This window comes from Engraulis encrasicolus, chromosome 16 (assembly GCF_034702125.1).
Source record: "Engraulis encrasicolus isolate BLACKSEA-1 chromosome 16, IST_EnEncr_1.0, whole genome shotgun sequence".
NCBI lineage: Eukaryota > Metazoa > Chordata > Actinopteri > Clupeiformes > Engraulidae > Engraulis > Engraulis encrasicolus.
In genome coordinates this window covers 34,063,822-34,078,597 of record NC_085872.1, presented here as the reverse complement: position 1 = coordinate 34,078,597, position 14,776 = coordinate 34,063,822, and the positions used below count along the sequence as shown (strand labels likewise).

The following is a 14,776-nucleotide window of genomic DNA, read 5'->3' as shown; positions in this document are numbered from 1 at the left end:
GGTGTAGCCTGGGTAAGAGATTCCTGGTGATGCAAAGAGCAGATGTTGTGAATATTGAGAATTCAAATGTCCAGTTTTTTAAAATCCTATTTTTTAAGTGTTCCATTGTATCCTTAATGTCCAACCTGAAAAAAAAATAATGCATTAAAAATAAAAATAAATATTTATCATTTGTGGAACTGATATCACATGGAAGTTCTTGCAGCTCGCACGGGCTTGTCGTCTTAACAAGCACACATGCAACTGAACCACACATGCCTCCAATATCCCCAAGAGTATGCATTATACGGTACTAAAAATAAAATACAGTTGGTATCACATTTTTCACTTACCCATGTCATATCATAAACTACTGTATGTATTAGGCCTATACACCTATTAATCAAGGACTTCATTTTGTACTGGAAACTCAACTTTTGTTAAGTCTTGAGGTTTTGCTCATACAATCATCATCTTTGGCTATGTTGTATTTTTGTGACCAAATCACCAAATATGTCCTAAATCCACTGCATGGATGTTTCACTCAATGGTTTTGCTGTATTTTTCTTTCTCCATATCATACTTTGTTGCACAGTGGTTGCCACCATCACCAATGAGGTATTATGCTGCTACTGCGGCTTTACAACTATAGGCCACGTCTACTACCACCATATTACCACCACCACTATACTACCTGGCCTACTTAACAGCAACAACAACAACAAATAATACATTTCTATTAGCAACCCAGGGTTTCTTCAGGTGGCTTTCTGTGAAACGCTAAGGATGCAAAATGATAACATTTTGTGAAAAAAACCCCAAAAAAACATGAAACAAATAATATATGATATATCACAAATTAAATGATGGAAGTAAATATTGCCGTAACTGATCCTCTCATTCGGAAATAGACTGTACATAGACCACAATGATTTTGTGTGACCTTTCTAAAATCATAGAGAGGGGATTGCTGTGTGCTCAGCTCCCTCTAGTGCAAGTTAGATGCAGTCTGCAGTTTTGTAGCCTATTCCAGTGTTTCTCAACATTTTCTCAGTTGCATTACTCTTAAAATGAATGAAAAATCTCAAGGCACCTCAGATCGTTTTAACATAGTTTAATGTAGATCATCACAGTCTCTAAACAAAACACATGTAGCATGCGTACAAACACCTCTCACAAACGTGAGCACACCGACATCCACACCCACACCCACCAGATTCAGAGTTACAACCCCACCTTTGGGCTTTCATGCCCATGGAGACCTTGGTTCAACTCGGGCCGGAGTCATTTCTCATCCCTATCCCATGTCTCTCTCCTGCTCGTTTCCTGTCTCCTCTCATACTGTCCTGTCATAAAAGCCCTAAAAAGCCCCCCAAAAAACATACTAAAAAATAATAATGAAAAAATAATAATGATTTAATTAAAAAAAAGTGCATCCTCGATTTTAATTATAAACCTAGAAGAAAGATTGCATCATCATTTCATACATTTAAATTTGATTTATTAGCCTAATGTTTGCCACATTTCCATGGGACAACTGGATGGTCTTCCCACCCATGATGTGTGTGACTTTTCTCTTACTTTGTGTAGAGTCATCTTCGCTATCACTTAGGTGCTGTTTCCACGTAGCAGGACATTTTTTTTGCAGGGTATTTTTTTCTCCTATTTAGGTGTAAACGCAACATGTGGATACAAATAATACTCCATTGTAACAAATGCGTGTCAGCCCCCTAAATAGGATATTTTTTTCTCATGCTTTTTCTACCTGGATTTTGAATATCTGCTACGTGGAAACAGAGGGCCAAAACCAATGCAAAACCAATGCAACCAGGAGAAAAAAAATATCCATATACAAAAATATCCAGCTACGTGGAAACAGCACCTTAGGTCCATTGTACAAAGCCTAGCAATAATAATAATAAACTAGAAATGCACTCAGAGAGTGCAGACCTCCACCAAGGAAGCTGGTTAATAGAACATTTGACTAGGTTTAAATTTTAAGTCTTTCTGCCTTGTTTTTGTGGAGTTAGAAACTGGAATGTCAAAATTTGCCCTATCCCGCTGATCACCACCACAATTTAATCACTTGTTCCTTTTGTCGTTTCCAACAACTCCACAAAATGTCACCAAAATCCGTTCATAACTTTTTGAGTTATCCTGCTGACAGACAAACTAATCTAAATGGGCAGGTTAGCCCATATTGGCTTCACAGACTTGCAGAAAGAAAAGGCAAGTGGCTCAGTTAGACCATATCAACACAGGCAAAGACGGCCTTGAGATAAAGTTGATAAACTGCTTGCTGACTCAGGTTTGCAGTCACATTTTACAATAGATAGGAATAGACATCCACTACATGGCGCTGTGTAGCTTGCAAATGCAGAACCATGATAGAAGAACTCAGATATTTTCCCCATGACAGTGGCGGCTCAGGTGATAGGAGCCATTTGGTAACCGGAAAGTTGCAGGTTCGAGTCCTGCTCGGTCTGACCGATGTGTACTTGATGTGTATTTAACCCCAAGTTGCTCCTGATGGCAGGGTGATACCCTGTGTGGTAGCCACTGCCACTGGTTTGTGAATGAGAGTGTGAGTGGGTGAATGTGAGGAATACAATGTAAAGTGCTTTCAGTGCTCGAAGGAGTGGAAAGGCGCTGTATAAATGCAGTCCATTTACCATTTATATGACTTAATTAAAATAGCTTAGGCCTAATGGCTTTTTTTTATTTCCATGTGACACTTTTAAGGAAGTTCAACTTTTTGAGAATTTGGTTATTACCAGTATTCATTAATCCATAAATTCAACCATTTTTGTTGCACAATTATAACTTTTTTTATACAGTAATGAATTACAAATATATATAAAATATAATATAATTTTGTAATGAACATAAGAGTTTCAAAAATGTGATGAAATCTTGAAGCAATGTTGGGTTTGAGATTATGCTTTCAGATAATCGCTGCATCTCTCGGCCTAGTTCCTGTCAAAATCGGACTGTGTCAGAAGTGTGAAAAAAAAGGAAATGTGCTCAGTGAGAAGTCCTATTTTGATGTGAGGTGCTCAGAATGGCGCACGAAGACACGTCTTATGGCTCTTGCAGTACATCTCATTTTAGATATCCACTGTTCACAGCAACTTATTGCATGGTGTTCCTTGTGGGCCTGCCACTGAATGCCTTCTCCCTGTGGAGCCTGATCCATCGACTGGGACTGAGGTCAGTGCCAGTTATCTACATGGTGAACCTGGCTCTGTCAGATCTGCTCTTCACACTCTCATTGCCTTTGAGAATCGTCTACTTTGCCAGGGGTCTATGGACCTTTGGAAGTGTGGCCTGCATGATTCCTGGGACTTTATTCTCAGTGAACCTCTACTCCAGTTCGTTCTTCATCACCTTCATCAGTATGGATCGGATGCTGGCAGTTGTGTACCCTCTACGCTCACGTCCCTTTCGCACTCTGTCCATATCCTGGGCAGCATGCATGGTTGTCTGGGCAGGCATCATTGGTCTGTCTGTCCCAGTGGCTCTAAACCATGACAGCAATTGGGATTCGAATTGCAGTGTTTACCGGTGCTTTGAGCATTACTCGCAAGAGTCATGGCACAATGGCTTTATCATCCTTTGTATTATAACTCTAGTGGGTATTTGTATCCCCTTTGGAATTATTCTTGGCTGCACCATTGCCATTGTTAAAAAGCTACGGGATAAAAGTCGGCCCCTCTCAGAGCTCACACAAGAGACTGGGCTGAACAGAAGCAGGATAGTGAGACTGTTTTTGGTGAATCTCTTCATCTACGCCGTCTGTTTCATCCCTTTCCACGTTGCCTTCATTCTCTACGGACTGCATAAACTGAATCACCTGGAGTACAACTTCTTTGACGTCCAAACTGTAACCATGTGCTTAGCCAGCACAAACAGCTGCTTGGACCCACTCATCTATTACTTCAGCTCGATGAGCGTTCAGAGGAAACGTCAAATGGAAATGACTGAGTGTAGGACAATACAGACCTAAGGATAGTCCAAGACAGCCTCATGCTCCACATTCATGTCAGCACGTTGGATATGTTTCAAAGCCTTTGTTTTAAGTTTTGGGTCAGACATACTGTATAGCTTTGTGTTGTGTGTTTTATCTTGTATTTAAAACAATCGATAAACTCATTTTATTTTAGCAGTCTAAATGTGAAAGTCAGATTAATTACTTCTTAGTTGCCTGCACGGCTTACTTTTGCAAAAAAGTTGACTGCTTGCATACCAAAACCAGGCTATTTTACATAGTCATTTAAACATAATTAATTCCCCGTGATCAATAAAATATCAATTCTCTACCACCAAATGTCTTTGACACAACTCAAATTAAATGATTCCTTAACTCAACGGTGTGTTTAAAAACAAAGTTTTGACTACTGTACATATATCATTGGTGGTTGTGGTCTGCCCCCCTCAGAAATAGCATCCTGTTACTCTATTTACACACACGCGCACACAATTGTGCTTAACGATTCTGCTTCAAGCCTCTGCTTCAAGTGAGTTTCCCCTTTACACAATTTCCTGTGTCTTCGTGTTAAAGGGACACTGCGCAGGAAATGGTCAAAAAAGGTACTGCAACTATGCTGCTCATTGAAACTGGGTTGCCTATTGCCAAATTTGATCTTGACATGAAAGTTTACTAAGTAGTAAACTAATATTTTCTTGTATGGCCCAAGTACAGTTAGTTTTGCAGCTAAAAATGGCTATTTCTGGAAATTCAAAATGGCGGACCATGGAGAAGATCCCTCTTTTCATGTATGAAAAATGCAATTTTTCCAGATATAATGGATACTTCGAATTTGATGCTGGTGGTAAGTATTCATGAAACAGGTAACATTAGTGAATGGGCAGCATGAATTCTGGAAATAAACAACTAAAAATCTCACACAGTGTCCCTTTAACATGCATGCAATTCTGTTGCCTGACATTTTAGTAGTCTTGTGAATCAAGAGAGAACTTCACTATCTGTAGTTTATTTGTTGTAAGAATTGTACAAGCAGGTGAATAAGAACATCTACAAAGAACATTGAGACTTAAATAAAAATAGGCATTTACATTCCGTTCAGCTCTAACTTCAGTGTCCATATTCATAAAAAAGGTTTTTTTTCCAGACACCTCTACCATGCACATCCAAAAAAAAAAGATACCAGGGTTGGGGAGATGAGTATGCCAACTACATGATAGCCTTATCCACTATTGAAAATGTAAACTATTGGTCAAATCACAGGTTACATGTACTTGACATAAGAAAAGCTACCACAGCCTGCATAGGGGTTCCCCTTTACAGCATTTAGAAGTCTGATGAGACCGCACAAAACAAACTGTACAAACATGTCATCATATACGGTACTGTAAACAGTCTACAGTACGTGAAACCATTTACTGACAAAGCGGAAGAGATGCTTGATGAGAATCTTGGTACTATGTTACATTTGGAAAGCGGATTAGCACATTCATCACAAGTCTGGGAGAAAATATTACAGAACAAGCTACCATTATGCAACATTGATCCTGATAAATGTAATTTAAGATATGAAAATTTAAATGTATTGCTTCGATAGACTGCAAAAGTATAGCCAACTAAAATCATAACCAAAAAGTAGATTCTAAAATATGAGGTATGTTGTGGCTTCATGACAAGATCTTCATATTTTGGATTTCCTAACAAACACAAGTTTACATATACCTCCAAGGAATTAAAACCCTGGAGGAACAGATATACATAAAACAACATGACCAAAAAAAGTAGAATAAAGGTCAGTGCATAGTACATGCGGCATTTTCATACCAAGCATCCCAATACCGTAGACATCGCACATATTACTCAAAGGGGTAAGACCAAAAAAAAGAGAGAGAAAAAAGAAAGACACAAGAACATACATGTATAAAATTCTGACAATCTTCCCTAAATGTTAAGGAATATAAAACTTGGATGAACATATTTAAGTCAGTGGAACGACTTCAACATGGTCAACAGTTATCTTTACAAAAAAGAAAAGGTGTGGTATATTATAAAAACAAAGACACACAACCCAAAATTACATTGTAACTCAGGATTGGGTCAAACAAAAACAAACAAATACAAAAACAACACAAACACAACATTTAGTTTACCATGCTGTTTTAAAGTGCAATAAAGCTGAATGTATGGGAGATCCAGTGTACTGTTTGGGACTTCACTGGGTGGGGGATTGAGGGTGATGTGGAGCATGTTTATACCGGGCCACAGATGACCGTCTCTACTGCAAATGTGTTGGCAAAATGACGAATACTGTGGCAGTTTCTGGTCTCGCGTCGGTCAATGCCTACAAAAGGAATAAAGCAACAGTCACTCTTCTTGGGAGACTACAGCCTTGCATGCAGAGTACACACTTATTTCCTGGCCAATAAGCAAGTGTTCTTTATGGGCTTTGTGACTGCTCACATTTCAAACCACAATGACCAAGACTAGTCCAGTTTTTTTAAAAGGTACACTGTGCAGGAAATGGTCAAAAAAGGTACTGCAACTATGCTCAGGGTGTCTACAGGTTTTGGCTAAGTCAAAATTAAGACATTTTAAGACTTTTCAATACCATTTTCCAAATAAAATTAAGACCAACTCGCGGCGTTAACAGGTTTTAGCAAGTCAAAATTAAGACATTTTAAGACTTTTCAATACCATTTTCCAAATGAAATTAGGACCGACTCGCAAGATCATACACAGGTTCAAATGAAGCACAAAAAACAATTGGTCATTTACATTAATGTAGCCATTTGAAAACACAAACCTATACACAATGAAAATTTACACTAAATAAAATTCAATAATGCGTTCTAAATTACACTACATGGCTACAACTCCCGATTTCCGTCGCGAAGTTCATCACATGGCTGACATAATTATTCCTCCCTAAATTAAGCTCCACAAATTTAAGACATTTGGGTTGACATTTTAAGACAAAATAAGACTTTTCAAGGCCTTATTTGGCGAAAATGAAATTTAAGACTTTTAAAGACTTTTTAAGGACCCGCGGTCACCCTGTATGCTGCTCATTGAAACTAGGCTGTCTGTTGCCAAATTTGATCTTTACATGAAAGTTTACTTAGTAATAAACTAATATTTTCTAGTAAGATCCAAGTAGTCATTTTTGCAGCTAAAAATGGCTATTTTTGGAAATTCAAAATGGCGGACCATGGAGAAGATCCCCCTTTTCATGTATTCATGAAAAGTGCAATTTTTAGATACTTAGAATTTGATGGTGATGGTCAGTATTCATGAAAAAGGTAACATTAGTGAATGGGCAGCATGAATTCTGGAAATAAATAACAAAAAATCTCACACAGTGTCCCTTTAAAAATGTTATCAATGCAATCCTGAACAGGTTGAAATGATAACATTTTATTCCTCTCTGTAAACCATGTACATTGGTGATTGCTCAAACTAGGATTAGGAGATATCCTCTTTTCAATAATCAGAATAGGCTACTACTAATAGTAAATCAACACCGCCACAGTCCACTATGAGAGGACACCCACTCAAAGGCACACAGACGAACGTACAGCGTTTCCGGCTGTGCCCACACAACTTGGTATGAGGCGGCTCACAGTGTACAATCAATGAATCACCCACTCACACTCGCCAGTCAGTTACGCATGTGTGGGGAAAGGAGCCCTGCCAACGCTCCTGCGTGAGCAACCAGCTGGGTGGAAGCCAGGCTGTCTGACGCACACCTCGTGGGTGGGATTTCTTGTGAGCGTGTCACCACTGAGCAGAAGATAGACCTTTTCCCATTTATATCCCCCACTCTCAAAATGATACCAGCCTACCCTAGCCATATCTAGCCTGGCAATGTTTTAAGGAAACATCTTCCACATTTTTTTAATACCTGATTCAAATGAAAATAATAATAAAAAAGGAAAATGTGAAAACTTGTACTTACGCCTACGTGCACTGCGCCTCTTCAATTTGTAGGTCTCTTTGCCATAGCACAGTCGGTGGATAAAAGGTCCTAGCTGGCGCAGGTTGCGGATGCGGCCCGTCACCATCATCTCTTCTCGGACAATGTAGGTCTGAGGCAGGTATGTGCCCTTCTGTGTAAACAAACACAAATATGTCAGCGAACTGAGAGATTCTTTGGTCCATCATCTGATGTACAGACCAGTCATACTAACATATATAATACATCTATAAAGTGTAAAACAAGGGCAGTTTGTAAATAAATCCTTACCTTGACATTAACAAGTAGCTCCCACAGACTTCTTGGTTGCATGACAATAGCGGGATTTAGCTCTATGACGTAGCACTTGTCCAAGGCAATGTCATAATAAGTAGTCAGGCCCTAAACAGAAGTAAATAATAGGAGAATGTTCACAATGTTAAACATGTGTGAATAATCACAACAAACACAAGGATGTAACAAAAAGCCTACAACCTAAACCACACAAATCTATTAAATATCTGGTCCTAACTATGGGTTTGAACCTTTCACTCTAACAGATGTCCTCCTTGGAAGTACAGGAATCAACATACCTGTTGAAAGTCGTGAATAATATCAGCAGGGTCACTGCCACCAAACTCGGGAATGGGGACACTGATTTGCTCATAGTTGTCTTGCAGATAAATGCCAACATTCTCTTCCAGCTCCTGACGGCCACGCAGCGGTGCATGCACACCGACATCATCATACAGCATGTGGCAGTTGAAGAGCACATCCTCAGGAATCTGAGAAAACGGCAATACAATAACATAAAAGTTAAGACTTATATATGACTTAAGACTGCATGTACAGTGTCATCACTCCACCTTGGTAATATCTTCACGTTATGAGGGTTGTATGTAATGTATGTAGGCTATGCATGCATGGCTGTCTGTATATAGACCTGTGTCCTCTGGGATGCTAGTCCAAGGTCCCATGTTTTGTTTGTCAGTTGTGCAATGGTCTTGTGATGTGATGTTAGGTGTATGTCCTGTCACAAGTTGTGCTCAAGGATGCAAACTGAATTTCAGTGTGAACTGACAATAAAATATCACAGTATTGTATCGTAAAAAAACAAAGTCTAAAATAAACATGTGAACCAGGACAGTGACAACATCACATCCAACACCACCACCACCACCACCACCATCATCAACAAAATATTTTCAATTTTCTTTGGGATTATCCATCTCTACTTCTGGTATTCTACACAAATATAAGATTGTAATTCTGCTGGTGTGTGTGTGTGTGTGTGTGTGTGTGCATTTATTGTACATGTCTGTGTCAGTATGTTGGTGTTTATATACTGCACATATGTATGTGTGTGTGTGTGTGTGTGTGTGTGTGTGTGTGTGATTTGGGGGGTGGGTGGGGGAGAGGTGGTGAGTGAATGTGTCTGAGCAAAAAATGTAAATTCCTTTAACGGTATTAATCACATAATCACATAGTGTGTGTGTGTGAGAGAGAGAGAGAGAGAGAGAGAGAGAGAGAGAGAGAGAGAGAGAGAGAGAGAGAGAGAGAGAGAGAGAGAGAGAGAGAGTGAGTGAGTGAGTGAGTGAGTGAGTGAGTGAGTGAGTGAGTGAGTGAGTGTGTGAGTGTGTGTGTGTGTGTGTGTGTGTGTGTGTGTGATTAATGTCAATGCTTTATTTTTTATGTTTAGATAACTGCACATTGGAGACTGGAGACTGGAGTCTGTAACCCTGTTCCATAGTTTTTTGACAATAGAGTATACTTGAATTAGGATGTGAATGAGGCTCACCTGTGGAATGAAGTAGTAGCGGTAAACACAGATGGAAGCCAGAACCAGACCGGACATGACAATCACAAGACCAAATGTTAGACAGCATAGGCCATTTATTGGGGACTTCTTGGACTGAAGTGGAAGCACCAACTCTTCCTGTTGGAAAGAACAGCACATCATAATTATTATTTAACTCTAGCGGCAATATGTGGGATGCTTCCCTCCAAGTTTGGCCATATCTAGCACTAAAGCTGGCAAACTTTTGAGCCAGCTGCTTGATGCTGGATTAGATGAGTGACGCCAGTATCTCTAGACGTCAGTACCCACGTGAGCAATAGCTGCCCACCACAATCTCTCGGCAAATCTGCCGCCGACGAGGGTTACAACGAGGCGAATGAAAAAGGCTGCCTACAGTATGACTTGATTTGACTGGATGGTGTTTTTAGTGATGTAGGCTACACATCCGCACTCCATATTTGTAAGAAGAACGTGTCAATAACGTCAGCATCCATTGACGTTCCATTGTCTATAGCCTATAGAAATGACATCATTAGTTATTTAACAAGAACATGCACGTTTTCAAAATTGGGCTTCTTTATTTAGCCTACGTGCCTTACGTCAAATGTAATCTACTCGTGGGAACGGAGATTCTCCAAAATAAAAATGAATAAATGGATGGCCAGAAAAAGAGCTACAGAAAAAAATGCTTCGGAATGCATCATATTATCAAGGCTGCATGTGATGATAAAACATTCATCACTTGAATCCACATCTATATAAACATGGGTTAAAGTGCAGCCACTAGACATCGCTGGGTCAAATAACTTGTTCAGACATCATACTGTGTGCTATGCTGTCTTTCAAATAACGTTATTGGTAATCATACGATTCTTGACAGATCATCTGCCATTTTCTGTAGAACTACCCCCACTGTGCGGGTAACGTGATGATGTCAACCTTACAAGCCAATCCGAAACGACCTGCTTCACATCACTAAGCAGCTCTGAAGATAATCAAAATAAACTTCTTTGGTAGGTAGCAGATACATTTGCAGTCAAACTTACTTATTGGTGGCCAAAGCAGAAAATAATAGTCAGAGCAAAACAAGACTCTGGCATAAAGCTAGATAGCTTGTTGTTAGATTACCTAGCAACTACAGTCCAACGCTAACAAGAAAGGACTACACAACAGCTTTTGGATTACACAAGCGCTGTTTGTTGCACATCAGAAATGCACTGACTTTCATTTCAGTAATAATTATTCCTGAAATGTTAGCACAAACATTTTTTTAATCTTAACAAAACAACACAAACAGTAACATTATTCCTCAAAGAGAGTGCATAACGTGGTTTTGTTTCCAAAACAAAAGAGATGAATCAAGCGCCAAGGTGACGAGAGTAGCTGGATACTCACATGTGGATAAGGCACATTAATCTCTTCCTTATCGGCATCGTAATTCTTTTCTGGCTTCTGTGCCGATACCGGTTGAAAAGCTATCTTCACCATGATTTCTTCTGGTTCTTGAGTTTGACCGAGCTCAAATGCGTTGCAGAGGTGGGCTCCTCCACCAGCAGCTGAAACTGAAAGCTGAAGCTAGCGAGTGAGCTCGGGACAATTTTTAAAAGAGCTCACGAACTTCCGGTGGATTATCAAAATAAAAGTTAATGACGAAAGCATGCAGGTCAGAAATATTCTAGTAAGAGGAGATAGAACAGGTACATAGAAATTAACGGTGAAGATTCGTAACGCAAATATGGCGTCTACCCGCACATCTCCCGCCTTCCTGGTAACAAGAGCCAATGTGCCTGCTGAGCTGCGTTGCCAGTGATCCAATCATCTGGCTGCATCGGCGCACGCGAAATTATGCACATGCTCAGTTTTGAAAAGCCGTTGCTCTCGTGCCGTTATGGAACTACTGCGCCTGCGCTCTGTCAAAAAAAACCGTGAGAAAAGTGGCTCAAAAAGCTTTATTTTGACTCGTATGACACAACCAAGTAGTCTAGATTGATCAGTTTTTCACGGTCGTTTCAACCATATGGTTTTCACAACCGCTGGGTTCCCCTCCGTCCTATACTCAGTTTCCCCATTCATTTTTCCCATTGACTCTCAGATCTGGTCTACTTAATCGCGAAATAGCACCCCGGAGGCGTCACCAAGATGGCCGCCATATGTCCCCTCTCATTCTAGAATCTCTCTGATGCAGTTTCTCTGACGTCATCAAGTATTTTACAGAGACGGTTCTGCATTTTACACTTTTTCATTCGTTGCATGCAATGCTTTCTTTTAATCATTTAAACAGAAGAATAAGAATAAAATGAAGAAGAAGAACAAAAACAACAATAAAATCATAATAATACATTTTAAAAAATAATAGTGAAGATTATGGTGGTACAAGTGGGTGGTGCTAAAAAAAACAATGGCCATCAAATAATAATAATCACAGTTTAATGTTTAATAACATAATTTATTTATTGGCCCGAATATTGAAATACCCCCCATTTACCAGACAGTGAAACTGTAAGTCTTTTAACTTGAAAATGGACTGATATGGTCAGAGATTGTAGGAATATTATCCAGTCTCTCTGATATGGTAGTCGCTTCCGAGTGTTATTTTGGTGTTTATCGACTGGCGTGTCTTACTACGCCATCCGGAAAATGCCTATTAATGGATCTAAACTCTGTAGTGGGCTATTCCTTGATCAGTGCATGAGTTTGACTTCTATTGCCCACTCTTTTGTTTATGTCACCGTGAGTTATATTAAAGTGCGTTTAATTGCACAAGCCGATTTCCTTACAAAGTTTAGGCACACTAGGCTAATATCTGAAGATGATTTGTTTTATTTATATGTGCATTCTATTAAAGAATGATTAACAATATATAAATATAACAGCGAAATGTGGGCAAATGTGGAAAGTTATAATTGCATACATCACTTCACCTGGATTCACATCAGAATGATTAGGCAGTGGCACATCATGTTATCAATGCACCTTATCTACACCCCCCCCCCCCCATTTGTTACTGTAATTACAAAAATGTTGGCCAATAGAATATTTTTTTGAATAATTAAATATAATTATTTTCAACTAATTCATAAATAAAAGATTTATAAATGTAATGATAAGATAATATCCTGAAAATAAGGCAATAATTTCGGCATCCACATCTGCATGCTACCGCCAAATCGGACGGCTCTGCCCTATGATTTTCATTCGGCGAGTTCAAAGGGAAAAAACGTTGCAAACAGAAAAGAGCTTGGCCGAAAATGTCCACATACTGGACTTGAATAAGGAGACAAAGACTCCGCCGTTGATTGGCTGGGCTGTCCATGTCCGCAGTCACCTCGTAGCGCAGCCAGCCAAGCTTTCTATTCACATGGAAATTGGGCCTCATAAATGCCTACTACAATTGCCCACTTTGCACAGTATATGTAGTGCTTGTTAGCACGCAGTGTGCGGATCTTTGTTTCTAACGGTGCTCGCCCACCATCTGCCATCTGCACCATTCAAAGATCGTAACGGCAGTCTCTGCAGTCTGTTCGCCACTCATTTCCAGGCTACGGCATAACAACATGGCCCCTGCCTCTAACAGTGGCAAAATGGAACTAACCCGGAGCGAGGACGAATGTTACAGCATTAAAGGAGACCGAAAGGTAAGAAGTATGTTTAATTGTTCATATTTGCACGCCATGAAAGGACACGTCTGTGTAGGCCTACCATTATAGCATCTGACTTATTTTTATAGACAAGAAAGCCGTTGGTTGAGAAGAAAAGAAGAGCACGCATCAATGAAAGTTTGCAAGAACTCAGATCACTCCTCGCAGAGGCAGATGTAAGTTATTCTTGTCAGTGCACAGCTAGCCAGCTTACGTCTATCCACACATAGTGTCATTGGCGCAGTAGATTTCAAACGTTATTTCTTATCTTCATCAGGCGCCGTCAAAAATGGAGAATGCTGAGGTTTTGGAGATGACTGTCAAACGTGTCGAGACTATTCTTCAAAATCGTGCCAAAGGTAATTGCCATTGATTTCAGGCAGCTAACGTGCATCTTACGGGGAAGTAAATACCTAGTAAATAATTTCTATCGCAGTGTGGTTTCGCATTTTTGTGATACATGTTTGTTTTTGTTTTAGAGACGGAAAACGTAAACCGGGAGGCGAGCGAGAGATTTGCGGCTGGATACATTCAGTGCATGCATGAAGTCCATACATTTGTGTCCAACTGCCCTGGCCTTGACGCAACGATAGCAGCAGATCTCCTGAACCACCTCTTGGAATGCATGCCTTTAAATGACGAAGACTGTTTCCAAGATCTTTTGTCCGATTTGATGTCAGACTCCTCGAACCACTACAGCACTTCAACTGAAGCAATGCTGTCACCAGCAGAGAGAAGCGGGTCTGGTGGTGGCAACTCGGCCCTGTCCCCGTCTCCCTCCTCATCCTCGGATGACCTCTGCTCTGACCTGGATGAGACTGACAGTGAGCAGAGTCACATAGCTGCAGATGTTGAACATAAAGACGCCCCTAGCACTGCAACGACGTTTTTCACAAAGGAAATGTGGAGGCCTTGGTAGCCTCGGTGTTTCTACTCTGTGTCACTGTCTTAGAATAATTAATTTAATTAATAGACCTAATTAATTGCAGTAGGCAGAATCAGGCATTATGCCATCTAAACATGTCCTCTTTTTGGAACAGCGACTAATGTGTGTGGTTTTCTCTTGAAAGCTCTTTATTTTCATCTGTAAACTTTATAGCATTCGAATAATCGTCTGTATGTTTTGCATATAATCAAACTTGTTGGATGTTTTTATACCATTGCAGAGCACCTGTACATATTTAATTGTCTTGGTTTCAAAGCGGAGAGTGCCAGAAAACCTGGCTAAGGTAGATGTTTCATTAGTCTGCCTCTGGTTTGTATCAATGCTTGCGCCTTATAAGAACAGAGATGTATGCTTTCTCAATTAAAGGAATTTCCATTATCTAAACCCCTCTGTATTTGTATGCTTCTAATGTGAGCCGTTGGGCCTGAGTATGGAATAAGTTGCCAAAAGATTCTGACAGTGCAGTATGGGGGCAACC

General features: G+C 39.9%; 3 protein-coding genes across 3 annotated transcripts; 2 read left to right on the top strand and 1 right to left on the bottom strand.

The window, feature by feature from the left end:
- The first annotated feature begins 3,040 nt into the window (after positions 1 to 3,040).
- Positions 3,041 to 4,133, top strand: lpar5a (lysophosphatidic acid receptor 5a). Its single transcript, XM_063219971.1, has one exon. It carries the CDS (start codon positions 3,041 to 3,043, stop codon positions 3,983 to 3,985), a length of 945 nt encoding a protein of 314 aa, XP_063076041.1. The 3' UTR covers positions 3,986 to 4,133.
- An 820-nt stretch (positions 4,134 to 4,953) lies between these two features.
- itm2cb (integral membrane protein 2Cb) lies at positions 4,954 to 11,300 on the bottom strand. Its single transcript, XM_063219438.1, has 6 exons — positions 11,110 to 11,300; positions 9,715 to 9,852; positions 8,510 to 8,701; positions 8,208 to 8,318; positions 7,920 to 8,070; positions 4,954 to 6,305 (listed from the first exon to the last, which is right to left on the bottom strand). Exons 1-6 carry the CDS (start codon positions 11,200 to 11,202, stop codon positions 6,214 to 6,216), a joined length of 777 nt encoding a protein of 258 aa, XP_063075508.1. The 5' UTR covers positions 11,203 to 11,300; the 3' UTR covers positions 4,954 to 6,213.
- Positions 11,301 to 13,009: 1,709 nt separating this feature from the next.
- On the top strand, positions 13,010 to 14,766 carry hes6 (hes family bHLH transcription factor 6). The gene is made up of 4 exons (XM_063220420.1): positions 13,010 to 13,349; positions 13,442 to 13,528; positions 13,630 to 13,711; positions 13,832 to 14,766. Exons 1-4 carry the CDS (start codon positions 13,269 to 13,271, stop codon positions 14,269 to 14,271), a joined length of 690 nt encoding a protein of 229 aa, XP_063076490.1. The 5' UTR covers positions 13,010 to 13,268; the 3' UTR covers positions 14,272 to 14,766.
- Positions 14,767 to 14,776: the final 10 nt, after the last annotated feature.